This window comes from Chiloscyllium punctatum, chromosome 3 (assembly GCF_047496795.1).
Source record: "Chiloscyllium punctatum isolate Juve2018m chromosome 3, sChiPun1.3, whole genome shotgun sequence".
Classification (NCBI taxonomy): domain Eukaryota; kingdom Metazoa; phylum Chordata; class Chondrichthyes; order Orectolobiformes; family Hemiscylliidae; genus Chiloscyllium; species Chiloscyllium punctatum.
Genome location: NC_092741.1, coordinates 36,719,830 through 36,739,020, shown reverse-complemented (window position 1 = coordinate 36,739,020; position 19,191 = coordinate 36,719,830). Strand labels below are relative to the sequence as shown.

The 19,191-nt window shown below is 44.0% G+C and overlaps 1 protein-coding gene across 1 annotated transcript in view; it reads right to left on the bottom strand.

Moving 5' to 3' along the window:
* Nucleotides 1-18,245, bottom strand: part of bub1 (BUB1 mitotic checkpoint serine/threonine kinase) — a 63,868-nt gene extending 45,623 nt beyond the window's left edge. The window contains exons 1-4 of the mRNA XM_072551425.1: nt 18,100-18,245; nt 9,715-9,774; nt 9,489-9,630; nt 4,277-4,473 (exon numbers count right to left, since the gene is read on the bottom strand). Of these exons, the coding sequence (XP_072407526.1) occupies nt 4,277-4,473; nt 9,489-9,630; nt 9,715-9,774; nt 18,100-18,155 (455 nt within the window). The 5' untranslated portion in view covers nt 18,156-18,245. The remainder of the gene's footprint in view (nt 1-4,276; nt 4,474-9,488; nt 9,631-9,714; nt 9,775-18,099) is intronic.
* Nucleotides 18,246-19,191: the final 946 nt, after the last annotated feature.

Below are 19,191 nucleotides of genomic sequence, written 5' to 3'. Positions count from 1 at the left end.
CATTTCGGAATGGCAGGCAGTGACCAGTGGGGTACCACAGGGATCCGTGCTGGGACCGCAGCTTTTTACAATATATGTTAATGATATAGAAGATGGTATCAGCAATAACATTAGCAAATTTGCTGATGATACAAAGCTGGGTGGCAGGGTGAAATGTGATGTGGATGTTAGGAGATTACAGGGTGACATAAACAAGTTAGGTGAGTGGGCAGATGCATGGCAGATGCAGTTTAATGTGGATAAATGTATGGTTATCCACTTTGGTGGCAAGAACAGACAGGCAGATTACTACCTAAATGGAATCAATTTAGGTAAAGGGGCAGTACAGAGAGATCTGGGTGTTCTTGTACACCAGTCAATGAAGGCAAGCATGCAGGTACAGCAGTGAAGAAGGCTAATAGCATGCTGGCCTTCATAACAAGAGGAATTGAGTATAGAAGCAAAGAGGTTCTTCTGCAGCTGTACAGGGCCCTGGTGAGACCACACCTGGAGTACTGTGTGCAGTTCTGGTCTCCAAATTTGAGGAAAGACATTCTGGCTATTGAGGGAGTGCAGCGTAGGTTCATGAGGTCAATTCCTGGAATGGCAGAATTACATTACACTGAAAGACTGAAGCGACTGGGCTTGTATCCACCCTACAAACCTTCGCATAAACCAAATCATCTGCCGACATTTCCGCCACCTCCAAACAGACCCCACCACCAGGGATATATTCCCTCCCCACCCTTTTCCGCCTTCCGCAAAGACCGTTCCCTCCGTGACTACCTGGTCAGGTCCACACCCCCCCTACAACCCACCCTCCCATTCTGGCACTTTCCCCTGCCACCGCAGGAACTGTAAAACCTGTGCCCACACCTCCTCCCTCACCTCTATCCAAGGCCCTAAAGGAGCCTTCCACATCCATCAAAGTTTCACCTGCACATCCACTAATATCATTTACTGTATCCGTTGCTCCCGATGTGGTCTCCTCTACATTGGGGAGACTGGGCGCCTCCTAGCAGAGCGCTTTATGGAACATCTCCGAGACACCCGCACCAATCAACCAAACTGCCCCGTGGCCCAACATTTCAACTCCCCCTCCCACTCTGCCGAGGACATGGAGGTCCTGGGCCTCCTTCACCGCCGCTCCCTCACCACCAGACGCTGGAGGAAAAACGCCTCATCTTCCGCCTCGGAACACTTCAACCCCAGGGCATCAATGTGGAATTCAACAGCTTCCTCATTTCCCCTTCCCCCAGCTCATCCTAGTTTCAAACTTCCAGCTCAGCACTGTCTCCTTGACTTGTCCGACCTGCCTATCTTCTTTTCCACCTATCCACTCCACCCTCTCCTCCTTGACCTATCACCTTCATCCCCTCCCCCACTCACCCATTGTACTCTATGCTACTCTCTCCCCACCCCCACCCTCCTCCAGCTTATCTCTCCACGCTTCAGGCTCACTGCCTTTATTCCTGATGAAGGGCTTTTGCCCGAAACGTCGATTTCGCTGCTCGGTGGATGCTGCCTGAATTGCTGTGCTCTTCCAGCACCACTAATCCAGTATTTGGTTTTCAGCATCTGCAGTCATTGTTTTTACCTGGCCTACTCCTACACCTATTATCTGTTGTCTATTGACTTAGGTTCAAATCCCAAGATTTGAAAATAGAAAATATCTACTGAGAAACTACAACAGTGGCATCCTGAGGCTGAGATGACTGACCTCCAACAAGCACATTCCTTGTGCTAGTATGCTAGAATTGTGAGGGAATACATTTATGAAAGTCAAATAGTAAAAGGGGATATACTGAGAGGGGTAGATGAGATCATGGCTTGCAAGTGAACAGGTCTCTAAAGATAGCAGTACAAGTAGATAAGGGAGTAAAGAAGGCACATAGATTGCTCTCTTTCATTGACAGAAGTATGGAACACAAAAGTAGGGATAGGAGATGGAAACTGTCTAAGACACTAGTGAGGCCACAACTGGAATATTGCATGCAGTTTCTGGTCATCTGAGGATGTAATTGCTCTGGAGAGTGCAGAGAAGATTTACGAAAATGATGCCAGGGCTGGAGAACTGTAGTTAAGAGGAGAGGTTAGTATTGTCTTCTCTGTTCTAAGGAAAACAGAAGGATGACATGATTGAGGTATACAAAATTGTGAGGGATAGAGATAGAACAGACAGGGTGAACCTGCAAAAGGATTAGAGGAGACATGAAGATAATTTTTTTTTTACACAGAGAATGATGGTTGTTTGGAATTAACTGCCTGAGTTGGCGATGAAGGCAGAGATTCTGGATTAGTGGTGCTGGAAGAGCACAGCAGTTCAGGCAGCATCCAAATAGCTTCGAAATCGACTTTTCGGGCAAAAGCCCTTAACTCTTCTTAAAAGTGCCTGAATCTACATCTTGCATGTTGTAAACTGCAGGGCTATGAGCTGTGTGCAGAAAGAGGAGATTAGAAAAGGCATCTGGGTATCTTTCGGTTGACATGGACAAATCGGACATATGGCTCACTTCTGTGCTGTACCATTTCTATGGTTCTGCGACTCCAAACAATGGAGAATGGCCTCAGATTCTAATTAACACCTCTTTTGCTATGCCTTGGCAATGCCATACTTAGTCAAATGCTAAATACCACAATTTGAATTTTCTACACAAAGCATTTACTCCACTTAAACAGTCATGATGCTTCTTAACAATGACTACTTTATCGAAGCATCAAAAGATACTTTCTAATAGCTTCTGGTATTTTGTTTTCCTTGCACCTTTAGAAGGTTGTTTGTAACATTTACTTATATTAATGCAAATTATTGAATAAAATTTGCTGTGTTGTATAAAAGTATATACTTTTTGAATTAATTTCTTCTAAAATTGGAAGCAGATGGAACAGCATTTTTTTTAAAAATGGTTATATTCACCAATAAGGGGAAGAAATACAGGTACACTTTTTATATCCAAGAGCTCTTGAGATTTTCTCATGGGCTACATTTTGGTTTTAAGGGCCGAAAATTTCATTCTTACTAACTCATTTATTAGATGATGTAATTACAAAGTAACAAAATATTTTGTATTTGTGTTGAACTATGCAGTATTGGAACCCTCAGAAACTGAGTAATTAATATTTTCAATAATTGCCAACTGTCCAAAATACTTAAAGCAACAATACACAAGGAAAACATTGATCTTTTAGGCACCAAAGAAACTGAATTGGCACAAAGCAACAAGCACACATGGTGCTTCCCAGTAAAGGCTTCCATGATGTCTCGACCACTCACTTGCCTTCCCTTCCTTCTTACTTACCTTGTTTGGTGCTCTTCCAACCTCAGGCTGTTCCTCTCATGTCATTGATAGGCTCTCTAGGTAATACATTCAAGAGAAAACTAGGGTGGTTGAATGAGCAGTTCCTCTCATGTTCTGCCCATTTACTTATGGTGGTGGCTCTTCAGAACATTCACCGTGTGATTGAATTTTTCTAGCAGTTTTGAGACTTTAGGGATGAATTTGCTTGTAACGTGTGTTTTGAAGCGAAGTTCCATCCAATTTAAAAGATGTTAGTTCAAAGCAAATAGAATTACTTTTCATTCAAGAACAGACAGGTCAAAGTTAGCATGGTTCAGGTCCAAGGTAAACCTTTTTGTTTTGCTATTTTTAAATATTATTATTATATCTCTTTCTCAAGCACTATTTTCCCTGGTAGAAACAGAAAAACAGCTAAGACATCAGCATATTTCTATCAATTAATTGGATCCCAGACTTTGATTTTCTTTAATACATTCTATTTTGAAACTGATAAGCTCTAGAACAGATGTCAGAGGTAGTTTCTTTACTCAGAGTAGTAGGGGCGTGCAACAGCCAGTCTTCAGTAGTAGTAGCGGTAGACTTGCCAACTTTAAGGGCATTTAAATGGTCATTGGATAGACATATGGATGAAAATGGAATAGTGTAGTTTAGATGGGCTTCAGAATGGTTTCATGGATCGGCACAACATTGAGGGCCGAAGGGCCTGTACTGCACTGAAATGTTCTATGTTCTATAAACAAACAAACACACTTAAAAAGTTAACTTAAATCACCTAAGTTACCTGCATCTCTTCTAATTTTCATTTCATAAGAAATGTAAATTTTGCCAAATGCATTTTATTTCAGATCTTCAAAAGAAAGAAAAATTTAACCTGTTTTTGTCTTCAAAAGAAATAATCAACAATTTGTTTCCAACCCAGATCACAAAAGTGAGATAGTTCTTTAAATACAAAACCCTAGGTTTATCTTTCTCAGCTCCACCACCCAGGTCTGCCTTACCCATAGTGATGTATTAACATATCCACTGGTTCTGCAGAATGTTGAATGCCTTTCTGAAAGATGCTATCAGCTATCTGAAAGTTGCCTTTCATTTCAAGCGCATTTGCCCATGCAAGATAGAGGGCAGCTGATTTTATACCAATCTCTTGACTATACATGTAGTTGTAAAAATCCAGTGGTGTTGTGCTGCAGTTTATCTGGAAAAAGAAAGAAAATGCTATGTAAAATTAAGTTAAAAGTTCTGCAGGAGCTTTCAAACAATCAAGTGTTACATTAAGGCAAAATTTAAAATAATTGAATACATGGGAAAGCCTCTGCTATCAGAAATCATACTTGGCACACCAGAAAATGATGATGTTTGTGGCAGCCCAGTCAAAACAGCACCATGACATTTCTGCTGGAATTCTTTACATTAGAGTTCTAGGTTCAATTAATCTTCAGTTGCATCAATGGCATGTCTTCCATCATAAAGTCAGAGTGGGATGTTTGCTGATGATTGCACTGTGTTTCACTTAGAAGTACTCATGAGGCAGCAGTCCATGTCTGCACGCAGCAACACACAGACAATATTCAGGTTCGTCATTCCTGTCACACAAATGCTGACAAAAAACGAAATCTGCCTTTAACATTTAATGACATTACCATCACAGAATCCATTTATACTGTGTCCTTTTTTTAGGGGGCCAGGGACCCAATGACTAAGAATGAAGGTCTTATAAGTACAGTGGCTAAATTAGGTCACAAACTGCAGTAACTAGTTCACCTCTTGATTTCAAAAATCCTTTGGACCATTTACAAGACATAAGTCAGGCATTTAATGGAATACTGTCCATTTAACTGCTGCTCCAACAACATTCATGAAGGTCAACTGCATCTCTTGTACAAACCACCCAACTAGACTCGAGGCCTGTGACCAGTGGAGTGCCACAAGGATCAGTGCTGAGTCCTCTACTTTTTGTCATTTACATAAATGATTTGGATGAGAGCATAAGATGTACAGTCGGTAAGTTTGCAGATGAAACCAAAATTGGAGGTGTAGTGGACAGCGAAGAGGGTTACCTCAGATTACAACAGAATCTTACCAGTCCTATACCAGTCCCAGGCCGGAGGATACACGATAACATCCACCTGGTCCTGGACCTGATCCATTTCTGTCGACGGGCTGGTCTACCGAGCACTGTCTCTCGACCAGGAGAAAGCATTCGACAGGATCGAACACAAGTACCTGCTCAGGGCTCTCCGGGCATTCGGGTTCGGGACGCAGTTTCTCGTCCGGATCAGATTTTTGTACGCCGCCGCAGAGTGTCTGGTTAAAGTGAACGGGTCCCTGATGGCGCCCCTTTGCTTTGGCAGAGGAGTACGTCAAGGCTGCCCCATATCCGGCCAGGTGTATTGCCTGTGCGTGGAGCCTTTCTTGTGCCTCTTGTGGAGGAGGTTGTCGGGACTGGTTCTGCGCGGCGTGGGCACAGGGGTGGTCCTCTTGGCCTACGCTGATGACATGCTCCTCACTTTCACCGACCCGGCTGACCTGGGGAGAATGCGGGAGTGCCAGGCCGTGTACTCGGCAATGTCTTCCACCAGGATCAACTAGGCCAAATGTTCTGGACTACTGGTCAGTCCGTGACGGGTGGACTCTCTGCCTGCAGAGTTACGAGAGCTCAGCTGGTGTACCACCCATTTCCTCTACCTGGGGGTCTACCTCAGCCCGGCTGAGGAATCCTAGCCGGTAAACTGGCAGGAGCTGGAGGCCAAAGTCTCGGCTCACCTAGGCCACTGGACATGACTGCTCTGAGTGCTATCTTACAGGAGTCGAGTGCTGGTCATAAAACAGCTGGTGGCCGCCATGCTGTGGTACCGCCTGATCACTTTGGTACCTCCTGGTTTTGTCGCTGACATCCAGAGAACATTGGTTGACTTCTTCTGGGACAAAAAGATGCACTGGGTTGCTGCACAGGTTCGGAGTCTCCCTATTGAGGAGGGCAGTCGGTCACTGGTGTGAGTCTGCACCTAGGTTGTGACGTTCCGCCTTCAGACCTTGCAGCGATACGTTTATGTCGAGCCTCCTCCTAAGTGGTGTGCCCTGGCGACGTATTTTTTCCGCCAGGTGCCTCAGCTACGACACACAGCTCCTGTTCGTCAACTGTGAAGGTTTGGAGATTTCCCTCAAGACGCTGCCTGTCTTTTACCTGATCACTGTCTGGAACATGGTCGAATCACATCATGCCTACCCTCCAGCAAGAGTAGCGGCTGTCGTCAGGAAGCCGTTGCTCAGGAATCCGCACCTTCGTACTTGCGAGTTTAGTGGCTGTCGAAGGGGAGGGCCATGGTGACGATGGTGACCAGGGTCGGGGACGTGCTAGGTGGCGGGGGCCTGGGCTGGACGCTGCCGCAGGACATAGCGAGCAAGGCAGCGGTAGACGTCCGGTACGTGGCCACCACCATCCGACGCCTTAAAACGGCGGTGCTCGGACCCGATGTAGTGCACCAGTTGGAGGATGCTCAAGTGTGCAGTGGAATCCCATCTGCGCTTACCCCTGCCCAGACGGAATTTCACATTGGCCCCAAGGTCCCGTACTTCCCGCGGGAGCCTGTGCCCACAACCTGAGCCACCTCTGGAATTTTAGTTTTGTCCCTTTTAAGGATGTAAAAAGGCGGGCCCTGTATCGACTACTGCTGCACACCGTCTAATTCTTCTCCCTCATCCACCGCCTGGACACACCTTGGCATACCCATTTGTCACTGGGCAGTGGGGATCCCCAGTGGAGGGCATCCTACGCGGGAGGCCTCCCCCTTTCTCTCGGGGATCTGAGATAGAGGGCGCTGCACGCAGTGGTCCCCTGCAACCGCAGATTGCAGTGGTTCACGGACTCCCAGCCCAACTGCTTGTTCTGTGATACTGTGGAGTCCGTGGACCATGTATATATTGGGTGTAGGCGTTTGCACTCCCTTTTTGATTTTCTCAAAAACCTCCTCCTCTGCTTTTGGTTGCACTTCAGTCCCACGCTCCTGATCTTCGGGCGCCCGGTATGGAGGAGGGAGGGCACGTCTGAAGACCTTCTTGTGGGTCTGCTTCTGGGCCTGGCCAAACTGGCCATAAATAGGTCCAGGCAACGGGCCGTGGAGGGGGTCGTTAGGGCCGACCGCCTGCCCCTCTTCCGCAGCTACGTTAGGGCCCGGTGTCTCTGGAAAAGGAGCACATCGTGTCCACCAACACCCTGGAGTTGTTCAGGGAGAGGTGGGCACCTCAGGGAGTGGAGTGCATTATTTCCCCCTCCAACTCTATTTTCATTTGATCTCTGCCCTCCCCTTCACTGTTTGATCGCACAGCATTGCCCTTTGATGTAAAGGGCACCGCTTGTCCCTGGCCATTTGGTTGTTTCCTTTCTTCCTGGTGGTGGACATTTGAATAAAGATTCGTGCACCTTGTGTCTTTCACGGTGTCTCACACCTGCACACACACAGCATGGGTGCTGGGGAAAAAAAACAAGAAGCAAAAAGAATAAAAAAAAGAAAAAGTAAACAAGAGTGTTAGAAGTTGTACTCACTGAAAAAAATACAACAGGATCTTGACAGATGGGCCAATGGGCTGAGAAGTGGCAGATGGAGTTTAATTCAGATCAATGTGAGGTGTTGCATTTTGGGAAAGCAAATCTTAGCAGGACTTATACATGTAATGGTAAGGTACTAGGGAGTGTTGCTGAACAAAGAGACCTTGGCGTGCAGGTTCATAGCTCCTTGAAAGTGGAGTCGCAGGTAGATAGGATAGTGAAGAAGGCATTTGGTATGTTTTCCTTCATTGGTCAGAGTATTGAGTACAGGAGTTGGGAGGTCATGTTGCAGCTGTACAGGGCATTGGTTAGGGTACTGTTAGAATATTGCGTGCAATTCTGGTCTCCTTCCGATCGGAAAGATGTTGTGAAACTTGGAAGGGTTCAGAAAAGATTTACAAGGATCTTGCCAGGGTTGGAGGATTTGAACTATAGGGAAAGGCTAAGCAGGCTGGGGCTGCTTTCCCTGGAGTGTCGGAGGCTGAGGGGTGACCTTATAGATGTTTACAAAATTATCAGGGACATGGATAGGATAAATAGGCAAAGTACTTTCCCTGGGGTTGGGGAGTCCAGAACTAGAGGGCATAGGTTTAGGATGAGAGGGGAAAGATATAAAAGAGACCTAAGGGGCAACTTTTTCACGCAGAGGATGGCACGTGTATGGAATGAGCTGGCAGAGGAAGTAGTGGAGGCTGGTACAATTTCAACATTAAAGAGGCATATGGATGGGAATATGAATAGGAAAGGTTTGGAGGGATATGGGCCAGGTGCTGGCAGGTGGGATTAGATTGGGTTGGGGTATCTGGTCGGCATGGACGAGTTGGACTGAAGGGTCTATTTCCATGCTGTACATCTCTATGATTCTATGACTCATTTAGATGTAAAATTGGAAAGATGACAGGAAAGGAAGTAAATTACAACCTGTTTAGGAAATGAAGGCAGGTAGGTAGTTACAGCCTAGCTGAATGAAGTATTTTGTAATAGGACTGCAGGTATACCCAAACATACCTATGCATGCCATAAGTGCTTCCCTTCCTATCCAACCAACAGGTGAGAAAATTCACACTCACTTCATCACAACAAAAAGTGCGTCTCAGGAAAACAAAATAATTCTCAGACAGCCAATGAAAATATTATAAAATTGGAGATTTACAAAGTCAAAGATCAAGAGCTTGGGGGAAAGAATCAAGATGCAAGAAACAGCATCCCTCCATTGTTGTTTTTCTCTTATGCCTTTCTTTAATCTCCTTAAGCTTTAGTATTACAATGTAAACACAAACACAACCATCAAACCTTTTTTGCACCTTACTTTTAAAAGTCAAGAAATCTGCGTGAAGGACAAAACCATCATGCAAGTTACTACCAGGATTAAAAATATGTTGAATATTATGAATAGGGTAATGTCAAGTTTCCATTTTTAAAAGTTAATAAAGCAATAAAGGAAACTAAAATATCTCTCAGTTCTGAACTACAACAGGAAGGAGCAGGTGCTTAAATTCCAAAACAGATCCTCTTTCCCTTTAGTATATAATACAAAATATTTTTTAAAATATTTCCAACTCAACTACTTGCAACTCCACTGGATGCACATTATCTTACTTATTATCATAAAAATAACTATTGTAATATCGTAACAGATTAAAAAGCTTATACAGATCACTTGCCAGTTTCAACCAGTAGTTGACATATCTTGGATCGTTGGAGTACTTCTTGTCACCTATAAAATTCTTTACAAGCTTCTCCAACACTGAGACCAATATGTCTTTCTCAGTTGGGGGAAGTAAAGGTTCTATCCATTGCATAAACCTAGAGTAATAGGAAAAGAGTTGTGAACAACATGTCAAAGAATGGAGACTTAAGAAAATACTTGCAGAAACTTTCAATTTTTACCTGTCCCATAAATCCAGTGGATCATTGCCTGCATAGCTTTGTATCTTAGCCTCAAACATCCTGCAGACATAAATAAATGTTTTAATATTAATTTGCTCACATCCTTTATTTTTAAAGACATTACATCATTTATGATCACATCTGTTTTCTACAGTCAGTATGAAATATGCATAAGAATATTATAGTGAAAACAGAACTTCCCTTTGTTATGGGGAAAATCACCAGTCACGGAGTCAGAATTGGGGTTCAATGACAGAGTTTATTGCACAAGGAAATACCGGAGCTCCGGGGAGAGAAAAACACCAATAGCACAGTGGTCAGCTGCAATTCTTCTCTCGACCCAGAGCACTTGTCAAGATACTTTTATACATCTTGCAATACAATAGGTCAGTGATGAGATTATTGTCTTTGTAACATGGTTTGCTTATAATTATCATTGCAGAATCGTTTTTCGATACAAACATTGCCAGTTCCAGCACAGCCTTTGTTAATTTCAGCGTGGTTGTTGTTAGTTTCAGCGCAAACATTGTCAGTTTCAACATCTACACAGAAGTCCACTGCTCTAGTAATGGTCACTAATCGCTCTTCCTGAAAAGGACGATTACTGCAGCTCTGGCTATTAGCACTCTGTATTGAGTCCGTATCAAGCTGTTAGCATTTCTACAAAAGGTATTGGCTGGACCCAGATACTTCGGCGAGCAGTGTACGTTACTCATGTGTACTTTCTCCCCCACCTGCCTTAAACTCATCAACTAGGTTGCGAGTACATTATACTGGCATTCTGGTGGCCCCAGGCAGTGTCTGTATTTGCGCTGCTGTCTCTCTACATATTGTGGTCCGACGACCATCATATGTATCAAGCAACCAACTGATGGCTCAGCAGCCATCTTGTTTGCGTCTCCAAGAGAATAAATAGATATGTTGTACTAAGACATACAGGTAACTTCGATACCAATGGATAACAGCCTTTGTTCAGTAATGTCGCTCACCGGGATTAGAAGTTAACTAATTGAAACTCTATTGCATAAACTGGATCAAAGATGACACTATAACTGTAGGGAGGTGATAGGCTTCTGATTAGAAGCCTATCACCTCCCTACAGTTCTGATTAGAAGCCTATCACGAGAAACTAGACTCTTAATCCAGAGACCCCTGGTGATGTTTTGGGGATGTGGGTTCATGTTCTCATCCCACGAATGAATCTTGAAAAACAGCATAGAAACAGACACATTGGCCCAATTTGGCCATGCTGACCAGATATCTTAAATTAATCTAGTCCCATATGCCAGCATTTGGCACATATCCTTCTAAACCCTTTCTATTTATGTACCCATTCACATGTATGTTAAATTGTTGTAATTGTATCAGCCTTCAGCACTTGCTCAGCAGCTCATTCCATACACACACCATTCTCTCTGTGAAAAAGTCACCCCTTAAATCTTTCAATCTTTCCCTTCTCACCTTAAACCTATGCCCTCTAGTTTTGGACTCCCCTACCCTGGGGAAAAGACCTTGGCTATTCACACTATCCTTGCTCCTCAATTTTATAAGCCTCTAAGGTCGCCCCTCAGCCTCTGATGCTCCAGGGAAAATAGCCTCAACCTATTCAGCCTCTTCCTATAGCTCAAACCCTCCAACCCTGGCAATATTCTTGCAAATCTCTTATGAACCCTTTCAAGTTTCACAACATCTCTCCTATAGCAGGGAGACCAGAATTGAACACAGTAATCCAAAAGTGTACTAACCAAAAGCCTGTACAGCCACAACATGACGTTCCAGTTTCTATTCTCAATGCACTGACTATGTACCAAATGCCTTCTTCACTATCCTGTCTACCTGCCGCTCCACTTTAAATGAACCTGGACACCAAGGTCTCTTTGTTCAGCAACACTCCCCAGGAACCTACCATTAAGTGTACAAGTCCTGCCCTGATTTGCCTTTCCAAAATACAACCCTCACATTTAACTAAATTAAACACTACCTGCCCATCTGATCAAGGTTTCATTGCACTCTGAGATAACCTTCTTCACTGTCCACTACACCACCAATATTGGTGTCATCTGCAAACTTACCAACCATTCTTTCTATCTTCACATCCAAACCATTTATATAAATGACAAAAAGCAGTTGATCCAGCACAGAGCCTTGCAGCATATCGCTGGTCACAGGCCTCCAGTCCAAACATCAACCCTCAACCACCATCCTGTCTCCTACCTTCAAGCCAATTTTGCATCCAGGAATTGATCTAATTATAAATTGCTCTTACTGGGAAAACAGATCCATAGCATAAGTGCTTTTTTCCCCCTTCAATTAATACCATCCAAATCAAAGTAAATTGGTTGTTTATTCAACTATCATTTATCAGGCATTAGTAGGCAAAAATTCATGACAATATTTGTCTGCAACACAATACAACTAGTACATTATATCACTGGTACATTGTCCCAAGGAATTAAAGAATTGTAATACTTCAGTTTTTTCTTTGACTAATTTCTGGTTGTGCAGCATTAAATGCAAATTGTGCACCTGGACAATGGACGTGGTGGGGAAATTAAAATTCATGATGATTCCATCCAGCGACTTCTGCCTTCTGCTGGAAAGTGCATACTTCAAAAAATGTGAAAACACCAGCTTAAGTTGCTCTTTGAGTTTGTTAACCATCATCATATATCCTTGTAGCTGCAGAGTCACACAAGGCAACACTCAGATCCTAGATTTTTGTCGACATACTTTGAGTTTACAAAACTTGAGTTGGTCCTATGTACAGTACACTACTTCAATTCTTATCAACTCACTGAATGGAACCATTATATCCTTACACATGATGCTAATTGACAGATATTTTCTGTTCATGTTTTGTCTTTAGAACGCTCCCTATACCATATGACTTGAGAGTTTTCTTACATTTGTTTACTTGAGATCAATCTTGTTCTTTTTTATTATTGTATCCAATCCAATTTTGAAATCTCCAACTCAATTGGTCTTAACTACACTGCCCATCAGGAAGGTTAATAATGGAGGCTCAAGAACACCAGATACAAGTGTACCCTCCAGGTTTTTAGACTGCACTATCATATATGAAGTGCCAAGCATGTATCATTGTCACTACACAAACTCTGGTAGTTAAAGGAGACTAGTTGCTCACGAAGTAAAATGTTAAGCAATGAAGCCATCAGCTTGATTGACATCCAATTCAACAATTTTCACATTCACTCCCTTCACCAGAAATGCATAGTGGCAATGGTAAATATCATCTATGAAATGCAATACAGGAATCTCGAGGCTCCCTAAATGGCATCTTCCAAATCTGTGACTGCTGTCCTCAAAGCAACAGACATATGGGAACAATCCCTTCTGAAAGAGTCTTAATGAAATACATATAAACTACATCAACGGCCCTACACGCTTGGTCACCTCCTTGAAAAATTCAATCAAATTTGATAGGCACAACCTCCCTCTGACAAAGCCACATTGACTATCCCTGATCAAAACTTGCCTCGCTAAATGGAGACAGTTTTCTCCTTTACTATTTTCTTTAATAAGCCATAAGACATAGGAGCCGAAATTAGGCCATCCAGCCCCTCAAGTCTGCTCCACTATTCAGTCACGGCTGATACATTGCTCAACCACATTCTCCCATTTCCTCCCCATAACCCATGATACTCAAGAACCTATCTATCTCAGTCTTAGATATATTCAATGGCCCAGCCTCCACAGCCTTCTGTGGCAATGAATTCCACAGATTCATCACTCACTGGCTGAAGAGATTTCTCCTAATCTCCGTTCTAAAAGGTCTTCCCTTTACTATGAGGCTGTGCCTGCGTGTCCTAGTCTCTTCTACCAATGGAAACATCTATTCTGTGCAGGTCACTGAGTATTCTGTATGTTTCACTTACATCAACCCCTCCATCTCATTCTTCTAAATTTCATTGTGTATAGACCCAGAGTTCACAAACATTACTCATATGTTAAGCTTTTCATTCCTGGGTCCATTTTCATGTATCTCCTCAGAACACGCTCCAATGCCAGTACATCCTTCCTGAGATATGGGGCCCAAAACTGCACACAATACCCCAAATGTGGTCTGACCAGAGCCTTATAAAGCCTCAGAAGTACATCCCTGCTTTTATATTCAACATCTCTCAAAATAAATAGAGTCATAGAGTCAGAGACGTACAGCATGGAAACAGACCTTTCAGTCCAACCTGTCCATGCCAACCAGATATCCCAACCCAATCTAGTCCCATCTGCCAGCTCCTGGTCCATATCCCTTCAAACCCTTCCTATTCATATTCCCATCCAAATGCCTCTTAAATGTTGCAATTGTACCAGCCTCCACCACTTCCTCTGCCAGCTCATTCCATACATGTACCACCCTCTGTGTGAAACAGTTGCCCCGTAGGTCTCTTTTTTAATCTTTCCCCTCTCACCCTAAACCTATGCCCTCTAGTTCTGGACTCCCCGACCCCAGGGAAAAGATATTGCCTATTTACCCTATCCATGCCCCTCATAATTTAGTAAACCTCTATAAGGTCACCCCTCAGCCTCCGACATTCCAGGGAAAACAGCCCCAGGCTGTTAAGCCTCTTCCAATAGCTCCTGCAACCCTGGCAACATTCTTGTAAATCTTTTCTGAACCCTTTCAAGTTTCACAACATCTTTCCAATAGGAAGGGGACTAGAATTGCACGCAATATTCCAACAGTGGCCTAACCAATGTCCTGTACAGCCACAACATAACCTCCTGTACTCAATACTCTGACCAATGAAGGAAAGCATACCAAACGCCTTCTTCACTATCCTATCTACGTGCGACTCCATTTTAAAGGAACTATGAACTTGCACTTCAAGGTCTCTTTGTTCAGCAACACTCCCTAGGACCTTACCATTATGTATATAAGTCCTGTTAAGATTTGCTTTCCCAAAATGCAGCACCTCACATTTATCTGAATTAAACTCCATCTGCCACTTCTCAGCCCATTGGCCCATCTGGTCCAGATCCTGTTGTAATCTGAGGTAACCCTCTTCGCTGTCCGCCACACCTCCAATTTTGGTGTCATCTGCAAACTTACTAACTGTACCTCTTATGTCATCATTGCCTTCCTAACTACTGATTTAATCTGAAATGTAAACCTTCAGAAAATCCTGGACTATAACTCCAAAGTCTCTTTGCACTTCAGAATTCTGAATTTTCTCCCCATTTAGAAAATAGCCCATTCCTCTATTCTTCTGACCAAAGTGCATGACCTCACATTTTCCCACATTATACTCCATCTACTACTTATTTGCCTACTGTCCTAACCTGTCCAAATCCTTCTGCAACCTCCTCAGCTCCTCAATTGCTACGTGTTGCTCTACCTATCTTTGTATTGACTGCAAACTTAGCCAGAAAGCCCCCAGTTCTTTCATCTAGATTATTAATGTATAAAGTAAAAAGTTGTGGTCCCAACACTGAGCCTTGTGGAACACCACTTATCACTGGCTGTCATCCTGAGAAGGACTCTTGGAAGAAACAAATCAAGAGAGCACACAGTTAATGGCAAAACAGGATCTTGGGGTGCTCGTCCACTGATAGCTGAAGGTGGCTAGATAGGTTAATAGGATAGTTAAGAGTGCACAAGGGATGCATGCATTTATGAGTTGAGGCATAGATTATAAAAGCAGAAAGGTTATGTGAGAGCCATACAGAACTTTTATTAGGCCACAGCTTGAGTACTGTGTACAGTTCTGGTCACCACACCTTAGGAAGATTGTGATTGCACTGGAGGGAGGGTCACCAGGATATTGCCTGGAATGAGGCAATGGACAGTTATGGAAAGAGGCTAGATAAGCTTGGGTTTGTTTCTTTGGAGTAGAGAATGTTGAAGGAGGGATCTGATAAGGATGTATAAGACTATGAGGGGCATGGACAGGGTGAATAGAAAGCAGTTATTCCCCTGATTTAAAGGGACAAGAACAAGGGGGCCTAATTTTAAAATGAAAAGGCAGGAGAATTACAGGAGAACATAGAACATTACAGCGCAGTACAGGCCCTTCGGCCCTTGATGTTGCACCGACCCGTCATACTAATCTGAAGCCCATCTAATCTACACTATTCCATGTACGTCCATATACTTGTCCAATGACGACTTAAATGTACTTAAAGTTGGCAAATCTACTACCATTGCAGGCAAAGCATTCCATACCCTTACTACTCTCTGCGTAAAGAAACTACCTCTGACATCTGTCCTATATCTATCATCCCTCAATTTAAAGCTATGCCCCCTCGTCGTCACCATACTTGGAAAAAGGCTGTCCCTGTCCATCCTCTGATTATCTTATATGTCTCTATTAAGTCACCTCTCAACCTTCTTCTCTCCAACGAAAGCAGCCTCAAGTCCCTCAGCCTTTCCTCGTAAGACCTTCCCTCCATACCAGGCAATATCTAGTAAATCTCCTCTGCACACTTTCCAAAGCTTCCACATCCTTCTTATAATGCGGTGACCAGAACTGTACACAATACTCCAAATGTGGCCACACCAGAGTTTTGTACAGCTGTAGCATAACCTCATGGTTCCGGAACTCAATCCCTCTATTAATAAAAGCTAAAACACTATGTCTTCTTAACAACCCTGTCAACCTGGGTGGCAACTTTCAAGGATCTGTGTACCTGGACACCGAGATCTCTCTGCTCCTCCACACTACCAATAATCTTACCATTAGCCCAGTACTTTGCAGTCCGTTCACTCCAACCAAATTGATTCACCAAAGTCCACATTAAACTCCACTTGCCACCACTCAGTCCAGCTCTGCAGCTTATCTAAGTCTCGCTGTAACCTACAACATCCTTCGTCACTATCCACAACTCCACCGACCTTAGTGTCGCCTGCAAATTTACTATGTTTCACTGTGTTAACCAGGCTGCACTGCAACGTCTATTCACAGGCGCGATCCGACTACTGATGGGCACGGGGGCTTTGACCTGCTCCGTTTCCGACCTGGGCTGATTCACCCCTCTTTACCCGACCTGGTGATCCCGGATTCCTCCGGGGACACCATATCGATGCCCAGCTTAGTGAGGACACCTGATCGGCATAGTCCGCAGCAGCCCAGAACTCCTGGTCTCAAGCAATCCGATAGCCTTAGCCTCTGAGTCACCGGATTACAGGCGCGCGCCATCCTAACCCACCCTTCTACGCCCTCATCCAGGTCCTTTATAAAAATGATGAACAGCAGTGGACCCAACACCGACCCTTGCCGTACACCACTAGTATCTGGACTCCAGGATGAACATTTCCCATCAACCACCACCCTCTGTCTTCTTCCAACAAGCCAATTACTGATCCAAACTGCTATATCTCCCACAATCCCATTCATCCGCATTTTGCACAATAGCCTACTTTGGGGAACCTTATCAAACGCCTTGCTGAAATCCATATACACCACATCAACCGGTTTACTCTCATCTACCTGCTTGGTCACCTTCTCAAAGGACTAGATTTGAGGAAAATATATTTTCACCCAGAGGGTGGTGTGCATCTGGGACACACTGGCTAGGAGGGTAGTTGAAGTGGGTAACTACACAAACCTGAAAAAGTACTTGGATAAGCATTCGCAGAGTCATAACGTTTAAGGTTATGGGAAAGAAACAGGAAAGTACCTACGGGTGTGGGTTCATATTTTTGGTGGGACAGACTCAATGGGCCAAAGGGTCTCTTCTGCATTCTATGATACTAGGATTGGAGAGGTAAAGTTTGGACAAGGGTATTCAGCACAGCCCCGTCAGCGGCAAGAAAATGTCAAACAAGTTTTCCAATTCGTTTTTCCCTGGTGATCATAATCTTTTTTTTAAAAAAAACAGTTGCACCTCTTGATTATGGTGGGGGAGTTTTCTAAACTTTGTACCCGGGTGGCAGACATAAGATCCATGGTCAAAGGGCAGTCATTTCTTTGCTTTCGGGATATCAATGCCTCAGTATCTCCCTTTGAGAACACCATCACTTTAAGATCAGCTACTGTTTTCTGATTTATACATGTGCAGAAATGATTACTGCCAGATTTTCTTTTAATGAATAAAAAGCAAGCCTTCTCTCGTACCCTGCTTCCTCCCCATGGATTTCCATTTCAGCCGTTACTGCCTGTACATGTGGTGCATACAGGTTCAATGGAGCCATTCAAGGGGGCAGCGGATGAGTATTTGGGTACAAGTGGTGAAGGCGGGGAGATTCACACTCGGGAACGGTACTCCTATGAAGAGCTGGTGAGGGCACGACGGGCCGAGCGGCCTCCTTCCGTGCCGTCACAATTCCGTGATCGCCTGCTTCGAACAGCGATCGGGGGGATTCGTGATTATCCCGGCTTTTCCGCGCCAGCCCAACAGGGGAGAAGCCGCTGAAAATGCACTTACTGCCAGGTCTCTTGAAAGTCCATGTTTCCGCCGGCGGGCTCTCCGCCGCTGTCCATGTCGCAGCAAAACCTGCCGCTGTCCCTCGATCCCGGGGAGCCGGCCGCTCGAGCTCGATCTTTCAAATTCCAACCGCCGCGGCGCTCCTCAACCGCCATTGGCTGAGCAGTGCGCGTCTCGCGCTCCCTCACCTTTCACCCCACGCACAAGCAGCCAATCAATGGCGCGCTTTCCGGCCACCTTCCACTCAATGTTCCCATGCCTTTCTACAGCTCCTAAGTTGGAGGTGAAGGTCTTGGAATGGGGTGTACACGTACACGTACAAGTTTGTGGGGTGAATTTGTACTTGCAGAATTACATTTTATTTTGCTCCTGAGTTGGGGGTGTACACATACACATATGTTTGTAGGGTGAATTTGTACTAGCAGAATAAAATTTTATTTTGCTCAAAAGCTGCATGAATCCATGTAAGATTCTGCAAATCCCTTTAGAAATAGAATCAGTCTGATCATCAGGGCACAGACAAACTCACACAGGGAACTCATACCTTCAATGCATTATCTGAGCTTAAGTGGCACCTACTGTTAAAGTTCACTTGAGGATGTAACTTTTTAAAAAAGTTCCAGGATTTACATATGAAAGAACTAAAACCAATATAGTCATTCTAAAAGATGAAAAACTTAGCAAACAATCCAGGTCTTTTACAATATATAGTTTCAGTTGCATCACACTGTAAACTTTTACTATAAATTGTGTGTCTTATGATCTCATACTCTACAACCATTTGATGAAGGAGCAGTGCTCCGAAAGCTAGTGCTTCCAAATAAACTTGTTGAACCATAAGCTGGTGTTGTGTGATTTTTAATTTTGGACTATAACCTGGTGTATGATTTTTAACTCTCTATGGCTTGGCCACGCTCCTATGACATACGTGCGCACTCACTACTGAAGGGAAGGGTGTCACATCTCCACACATGCACAATTAGGGTCTGGTCAAGTTATTGTCAATGACTACATTAGAGATCTGCAGTGATTGGGAACACCACTGATTGATTTGGAACACCTAAGACAGAATTTAAGGAATCAGACAGCCCA